General features: G+C 55.2%; 1 protein-coding gene across 1 annotated transcript; it reads right to left on the reverse strand.

The window, feature by feature from the left end:
- Positions 1-5,859: 5,859 nt before the first annotated feature.
- On the reverse strand, positions 5,860-7,647 carry LOC145529996 (uncharacterized). The gene is made up of 3 exons (XM_081550775.1): positions 7,480-7,647; positions 6,769-7,081; positions 5,860-6,518 (listed from the first exon to the last, which is right to left on the reverse strand). The coding sequence occupies exons 1-3, from the start codon at positions 7,612-7,614 to the stop codon at positions 5,890-5,892; spliced, it is 1,077 nt and encodes a 358-aa protein (XP_081406901.1). The 5' UTR covers positions 7,615-7,647; the 3' UTR covers positions 5,860-5,889.
- Positions 7,648-8,140: the final 493 nt, after the last annotated feature.

The raw sequence follows: 8,140 nt of genomic DNA on the forward strand, positions 1-8,140 counted from the left end.
CGCTCTGGAGGCCTGGATACCCGGGTTGCGGGTTCTGTTGGGTTCTGTTGCCGGCAGGTGACATCATTTCCTGGGGTTCGTGCTGAGGTCCCTTCCCCAAAACTTCCCAAGGGAATCTCTGGGTTTCTGACTGCTCGACCACCCCCCTTAGGCCATGTGCAGGCACAGTGACAGCCACACAGCCCAGCCCACAGCCCTGGGGAGGCCTGGGTGCAGCCAGGGCCTGCGCTCCAAGGACCCCGCTGCTCTCAGACCAGGCTCCTTCTTCTCATAAGTGGTGTGGCCCTAGACAAGCGTATGCCCCTCAGGGTTTCCCCAGTCTCTCCATCTGCAGAGTGGGGGTCATTCTCCCATCTGCTTCCTAGGTCTGTCGGCCTACGAGCAGCTCCATGCCTTTCCACCTGGGGCCGATATCACGTGGAGCTTGTGCGCTGAGACTTCAGAAAGAAAGACTCCATCCAGGGCTGACACAGCACAGAATGGGGCAGAACGAGGCCTGGATGCGCCGTGGTATCCAGGAAAAGGCACTCCCCCTCCTGAGTGTTTTGAGACCCCGCATCCAAGTTGGAGGACCGAAAGGAAGACTCGAAGGTCTCCCTCTCTTATAGAAAAGAGTAGCCAACTTTCTGGTCCTCTGTTTCCATTGAGATTCTGTTCAAGTGTCCCAGCTCGGCTTCTGCGGGTGGCTGAGCTTCTAATGGCTCCCTGCGTTCTTGTCTTTTCCTCTCCAAACCTTCCGTCCTTTTCCCCCTTCTGGGGTGGATGGGCGCTGTCATTGCTTCTACCTTCGAGACAGATTGATGAAAAGTCTGGACCATCGACTCCTTTCCTCTCTTTGGTTCCGTGTCTCTCTCTGTCTGTGTCCCTCTCTTTTCCCTTCTCGATTCAGTCTGTGTCTTCCTCTTTCTCTCTCGTGTGTGGATGGATGGATGCTAGGAATGCACATGTATATGATTAGATGAGGGTTATGTTTTAGGGATAGGTTAGAGGGAGAGAAAGGCTTTAGGTCGGAGTTGGTCATGGGGGAAGGGTCAAGGGTGGTGGTGGTGTTTCTTGGAATCTGAGTGCTGTGCATTCTTCGTCTCTTTCCATATGAACCCCTTCTCAGATACACCACTTGCAAGGAGTCTCTCATGTTCCGTTTCCTATCTTTTGCATTTCGGAATGCTTAGCTTCTCTGTTGTGAAGAGGTTCCATTGGATGGAAACCATTGGCGTACTTCGTTTTCCTCTTTCCCTTACTTGAAGAGACCCATTTCTACCTCCGCCCAGCAAATGGCAAGGAGACTCTGATGTTAAGGAGCCTTTGACCTACGCTTCTTTCTAGCTATCTCATGACATCAGTCTTTAGGGTGAGGTTTTTCCCCGATATTGAGGTGGTGTGAGATCAAAACCAATAGCGTTCGTCAGATGTAGCTGTCTGGTTTTCCCATGGACATTTATTGAAGAGGCTTTCTTGTTCCCATTTGGATATTCTCCCCTTTTGTGTCAGAGATGAGTTGACCATGGATGCCGGGGTTTGTTTCTGGACCCTCAACTTTATTCCATCGATCTGGATCTGTGTGTGTTGTTGTATTCCCAATAGCATACTGTCCTGCTGCTGCCGCTGCGCCTAAGTCACTTCAGTCGTGTCTGACTCTGCGCGACCCCATGGCCTGCAGCCTACCAGGCTCCTCCGTCCAGGGCGTTTTCCAGGCAAGAGTACTGGAGTGGGTCGCCATCGCCTTCTCCGATACTCTCCTGAGGATCCTAGTTTGGTCGTCTAATTTCCTTTCACACAACCTTGGATGTCCGTATCGGGGCTTGTATTGACAATTGGTCGGATTGTATTGACAATTTAGGCTCTTTTCTGTTTCCGTACCCCTTTTGCAATTCTTTGTTCGGTGCGAAAATGCATTGGCATTTTGGGAGGAATAGCATCGAAGCTGTGGATTGCCTTGTGGGGCTGTGACATCATTTTCCCAATAGGAATTCTTTCAAGCCCTGAGCACAGCTTCTCTTTCCAGTGGTTGGTGTGGGCTTGATCTTCCTTCTTCCATCTCTCGCCGTTTTGTGAGAACAGGTCCTTCCTTCCCTTCTGGGTTAGATGGACTCGTGGGTATCACTTCAGTGAATGGCATTGTCAGTGGGGGTGATAATTCCCTTCTCATTGGAAGACTTTGCTGTGAGTATTAGAAATGCAAGTGATTTCTCTTCCCCTTCCTCCCTGTCCATCTCTCAGAGCCACCGGGAAACAGAGGCCTCATCCAGGGTCACACAGGCCTGAGGGAGTGCAACTAGACTGTTGTTTCTTCAGGCCCTCAGTGCTGGACATCATCCGGGATACTCTGTGTGTGTCTTCCTCAGTCTGCTGTCCCTTCAGACCTTTCCCTAGTTTTCACAGGCTTGTCGTGTTGGTGTTCTTTGTCTGTTTGGAGACACATCCTTGAGAAGCTTTGTGTTTCCACTCATTCGTCTCGCGATGTATGACCTGTCTTTTGCTTTTGTAATGAGGTCTTTCCCACAGTAGATATCTTTGATTTTGCAAAGTCCACTGTATTCTCTGGGTTGTTTTGTGGGCTGCCTTTTTGTTTTGTGTGTGAAGACTCAAAGCACGTGTCCGGTTTCTGCTCATTGTTCTTCTAGATTTGTGACAAGTTTTCATGGAAACTTTGTCTAGGGATAACTGGAAGTGAACTCGGTGTAAGGTGTCAAGTCTCCATCTCCATTCATGTCATGCCCTGCAGTTTCCAATTCCCTGTTCCTGAGTGGTTTTGGAGACCTTGTGGGAAGTTTGGTTGCATCGGAGTTTGCGTTTCCACCTTGAGTAGATTCCCACTGTTCTGCCCTCAGGGACACTGTCAAGGGGGAGTGAGGAGCAGCCTGCACTTCCAGCAGTGACCACACGGTGGGGCGAGTGCTGCTCTCCCCTCTGGGAGCCCCAGGCCACAGGCATCCCAGTGAGGAGCCAGCTCTGTGCTCAGCTGAAAGGAGTTAGTCTCTCAGGAGCCTCTGAGCCCTTGCCTTTGGATCACCCAGGGTGGGCATTTGCTGTGACAGAAAAAATTGCCCTGAATTCCATGGACGGAAGAGCCTGGCTGTGTAGATTTCGTGAGTTGCCGTGAATCAGACACAACTGAGGACACAAAAATTCAATAGACTAAAACACTTTTTGGGGGTGGGTGGAGTGAAAGGGAGTGATGTGGGGTTTTTTGTCTTATATAATAGCCGAGGGAAATCTAGTTTAAACCTAAATTCACATAGATGGGAAAGGTATAGCTCTCCGTAACCCTATTAAAAAAAAAAAAAAAACGTCTTAACTTTTCTGAAAGCTTATTTAGTAGCTTCCTTGAGCAGTTCATTGTGAAGGATTTTTTTTTTTTTCTGTGACATTGGCCTCATTAAAAAGTACGGTTTGCCTTTACTGGATAATTTTGTTCATTGGTTTGTTAGGGAATCTTGGTAATATTTGAGTTTCCTGGGGAGTATGGTCACATGACCTGGCCCTGGCCAATCGGTGCGTTCCACCTCCCTGGCCACTGTGATTGGCTCCGGACTGGGGCAGTGCCCAATCGGGGCCCAGGGCCGGGCCTCACGTTGGAAGCCAGGGGAAGACGAGCTCTCGTCCTGCTGGGGTAGGGGAAGGGGTGGGGCCGGGGGAGGTCAGGCTCCAGCAGTGGGAGGGGCTTGAGGTCCGCCTGCGGCAGTTGGTGACCTTCCTGCTCCCCTCAGGGCAGAGCCGCCGGCCTGAGAATGAGGGCGCTGCTGAGCCCAGGGGCTGAGATGGCCCGCTGCTGCTGTGGTCCCAGAGCTCCACCCGAGACCTGAGGGAGGCCGTCTGCCCGTGAGTCCTCTCCCGCTTGTCTGTCAGCTTGTTTGAACCATGCTGGGTTTTCTGCCCAGCTGGCTAAGGGGAGTCCCTGGAAATGCAAGGGTGTGGGTTTTGGCAGACTTCAGGGAAGACATGCCAGATGAGCCTGGGAGTCTCCAGCTTAATCTGGATTCAGGAGATATCTCTTCGGGCCAGCTAGTAATTGTAGGATAAGCCTAATGAGTCTTCACAGGATGAAGAGAGTAACGTGCCAAGGTAGCAATCGATGTCCTCATTCGAGAGGATGAAGCTGGTGCTCAGAGAAGGGGGGAACTTGGCCAGAGCAAGGAGGTGTGCACCCAGACAGAACCCCCAGATCCGGCCATTGGAGCTCAGGGAGGCCACTGGTGTGGCTTGTCCCTGTGGCAGGGGCCGAGGCACGCAGCCCACCCTGATTCCTGCGGGGGCCTGACTTGGGAAGTGCCATCTGGTAGCTTTGAGACTCACCAAACCAAATTGCACTGGAGACTGGAGAGAGGAAGGACACCTTCCTTCATCCACCCCCCACCCCCGCCGGATTCCCACATACCCTGACCCCTTTCTCTTGATTTCGGAGCCATTTCCAGAGTCCCGCTCATATGACCTCATTCGAAGTGCACTGTGGACGAGCTGCCATCTGCAGCTGCTACCACAGCAGCCAAGGGCTTTAGCTCCCGAGTACCTCCCTTCCTTTGGAACTTGGGGGCCCTCTACTCCCCACTTGCACACCACAGACCTTTGCTGAGGATTGTGGGGACCCTCACTCAGTTTGCAGCACGTTGTAGCCATCCCTGTCCTCTCAATACCTCCCTTGCCACTCAGCTTGTGAGCCCCTTTGGAGCAGCGTGGCCCACCTGGCTGCAACGGAAGAGACACAGCTGACAGTGAAACAACAGCTTAGATCTGACAGCCGGAAAGCTCTGTCAAAAGGGACCTCCCTCTTCACACCGTAGAGGCTGTAGGAGCCGCCAGGCTTTCGGAACCAGTGCTGGGGCCAAAATGACTCCACAGCCGTTTTCCTTCCTGGGGAGGGTTCTGGCTCGAGTGGGAATGGCTCAAGTCTCCTAAGGTTCTGAAAGCCCACTGTGTGCAGATTCACGGTACACAGAGAGGAGAAGGTGGAGTCCTGCCCTGGAGGTGGTCACAGCTCACGGATGAGCCAGGCAGGCAGGCAGGCAGGCAGGGCATGAGAACACCTGAGCTGCCTTCATGAGTGAATGCTGTGGGGGCAGAGGAAGAGAAGCCGGTCTGCTCCCTCATGTGGTGCCCAGGGCAGGTTGTCCCCAGAGGAAACCCTTACGACGGTGAGGACTCTCACTGCTGTTTCCCAAGGGGTTCCGTCGGTGCGTGTCTTCCCCGGAGCGGTCAGGCCGTCTCTAAAGTACACTGGCCATGGGCATTGCCTCTCCTTGGAACTTCCCACGTGTTTCTCTTTTTTATGGAACAGTGATTTTTCTAGAGGGGTTCTGGGCCACAAGGTTGTTGGGTCATTTTCTAGCCTTCTGTCGTGAAGAACGCTTTCCTGGGCGTTGGGGTGGTTTGTTGTTCCAGCTCCCTTTCTTGGCTTCTTTTGGGAGCTGGTGCAACAAGAGGAGCTCAGCCTCTGCCTTCTGGCTGAGATGTCACCCTTCAAACAGCAATGCCTGCCTGGAGATAATGATGGCATTTGCCAAAAGGGCTTCGTTTGGCACATGATATCTTGAAAGGACGTACACCGTCCTGTCAGCTATCAAAGGCTAGTTCAAATGACATAAAAATGAGAACTCTCCAATGGAGTCTTACAGTAGGTGGAGAGTCCGAAAGAAACTCCTTCAGTCATTTCACTGAGAGTCATTGATTGGGGACACCAAGAATATAGGAAGGAATGCAGAAAGAAAAGATGAAATTGTGTTCAGGATCGGGGGGAGGGATGAACAGGGCGTGCTTGCCTTGAATCCAGGCTTTGTTGGGGGATGGGGCATAAAGATCAAACGGGTCTGAAACCACAAAGTGGTGATGGTAACACAGTATCACCAGTTACACAACAGTGTCCCCAAATTGCAACAATGATGAAAAAGTTTACTAATCCCAACTTAACCAACAAAAATACAGGAAACCATACAAAAAATAAAACATCACCAGAAAGGTGGAAACAAACCAAATGCAAAGCAGTTCAGGGGAAAGGAACTCCATGTCCCCTGGGGGCAGACCGAGTTGACAGCGTCCACGGTGAGCCGACAGGGATGGAGGCGGCAGAGCCGACCGCTCCCCTGGACGTGGTGTTTCCGGCAAGGGCTCTGGGTCTCTGTCCAGAGCGGGGGCTCGTTCTTCCTGCAGGGGTGGGTGAGTCATCGTCGGCGTCTGGGTGTTGCGCGGGAGCCAGGGCAGGCTCTCCCTGCCGAGGCGGTGACTCCTCCTCTGCCTCGGGTTCTCCTGCCAAAGCCCGAGCAGGTACAGGTGCACGTGGAGGTGGAGGTTCTGGCTGAGGGGGTGGGACATCAGTGCCTGGGGCTGGGGGTCCTGCAGGCACGGAGATCCGATCTGCCCGGTGTGCTGGCCAGAACCCAGCTGGCCTGGTGTCTCTGCGAGGGCAAGTCTCGGTTCTCCATCTGCCCTCGGTGGATCCCTGGGTCCTGCACCTGGAGCCACCACCTCTGTAGGGACAGGTCTGGGAAGTGGAGCCTGGTTCCAGTTGGAGGCCAGTGCTAGAGCTGGGGGAGAAGCAAAGTTTGCCCACAGGCCAGCCTTGGCATGTGCGTATCCCGGGACAGAAAGCTTCCAAGAGATTCCCAAAGAATACCCAGGGTCGGATGTCTTTTGGGACTGAAGTGTGCAAGATGGGGGTGGGGGTGTGAGGCCAGCGCTTGCTGCAGGCCCAGCAGCATCTTTCGGGGACTCGTCCCTGTGTAGCTCAGCACCCCCTCCCCACACACTCCCGTGCACCAGCCCCAGCGTCCTCACCTCTGTGCTCTGGCGTGCTGGGCTCCAGGTCCTCCTGCTGCCTCAGAGGCTGGGGTTCTCGGGACTCTGGGTCGGAGCCGGGTGTGCTGAGCTCCGTGGCAGCCTCAGACTGGGCCGCCGGGTGTATCCTGTGTGGTGTCTCGGCAGCAGGCCTTCCCCGCCTCCGCTTCGCCCCCGGTGGGGCTGATGCCTCCGTGGGCACGCTCATCTGGAGCCTGCACTGGGCCTCAGGGGCGGGGGGGTGGTGCTCCGACCCCTCCCTCCGGGAGGTGGACGGGGTGTCCCCGTCCTCGGCCTCATCACGTTGGAAGCTCTGCAACGACAGTGACCGTCAGCCAGCCATGCTGGGAGTTTTCCGAGCTGGCCCTGGCCAGTGGAGCCGCTGCTTCTGCCTGCTCGAACTTCTCTTCCAGAAGGGTCAGAGACGTGTGTCTGCTCAGATCCCCACCCGGGAGGAAAGAGACCCACCTGAGGGTGTGAGGCCAGCCTGGGCGGCCGGCGCTGCCCGCACTCTCCCCATCCCACCCAGCCTGCTCTCCCCTGGGGTGTGGACACAACTTGCCCGCAGGCTTCTGACCCCACATCCGCCTGGGCTTCCTTGAGGGAGACACACCCCGAGAAACCCGCATCCACACACACAGGCAAAGGACCCGGTGTTTCCCGGTGGCATGGGAGAGGTGGCCTGGCCCGGCCTGGGGCTCCCCGTGTTACCTTTCTGTTTCTACGGGCAAAGGGCCAGAGGCCTCTCGGGGGTAACCTGAGCCAACGTTGACAGGGTGCCCACGCACACTGCCTGTGAGCTCTCCTGAGGCCCCGGCCTCTGGGCAGGGGCAAACAGCAGAACATCCTGGCAGCAAGTGATCTGGCTGGGGGCTCCTCTCCGCTCTGGAGGCCTGGATACCCGGGTTGCGGGTTCTGTTGGGTTCTGTTGCCGGCAGGTGACATCATTTCCTGGGGTTCGTGCTGAGGTCCCTTCCCCAAAACTTCCCAAGGGAATCTCTGGGTTTCTGACTGCTCGACCACCCCCCTTAGGCCATGTGCAGGCACAGTGACAGCCACACAGCCCAGCCCACAGCCCTGGGGAGGCCTGGGTGCAGCCAGGGCCTGCGCTCCAAGGACCCCGCTGCTCTCAGACCAGGCTCCTTCTTCTCATAAGTGGTGTGGCCCTAGACAAGCGTATGCCCCTCAGGGTTTCCCCAGTCTCTCCATCTGCAGAGTGGGGGTCATTCTCCCATCTGCTTCCTAGGTCTGTCGGCCTACGAGCAGCTCCATGCCTTTCCACCTGGGGCCGATATCACGTGGAGCTTGTGCGCTGAGACTTCAGAAAGAAAGACTCCATCCAGGGCTGACACAGCACAGAATGGGGCAGAAC

This window comes from Giraffa tippelskirchi, chromosome 12 (assembly GCF_054371585.1).
Source record: "Giraffa tippelskirchi isolate mGirTip1 chromosome 12, T2T-mGirTip1v1.2.pri, whole genome shotgun sequence".
NCBI classification, from domain to species: Eukaryota; Metazoa; Chordata; class Mammalia; order Artiodactyla; family Giraffidae; genus Giraffa; species Giraffa tippelskirchi.

Excerpts from the sequence above, each read along its gene's own strand:
- LOC145529996 (XM_081550775.1), bottom strand. The coding sequence starts at position 7,614 with ATGTTCTGCTGTTTGCCCCTGCCCAGAGGCCGGGGCCTCAGGAGAGCT. Across the intron at positions 7,082-7,479 it reads TTGCCCGTAGAAACAGAAAG|AGCTTCCAACGTGATGAGGC; the intron begins GTAACACGGGGA and ends CTGTCGTTGCAG. Across the intron at positions 6,519-6,768 it reads CAGCACGCCAGAGCACAGAG|CTCTAGCACTGGCCTCCAAC; the intron begins GTGAGGACGCTG and ends CTTCTCCCCCAG.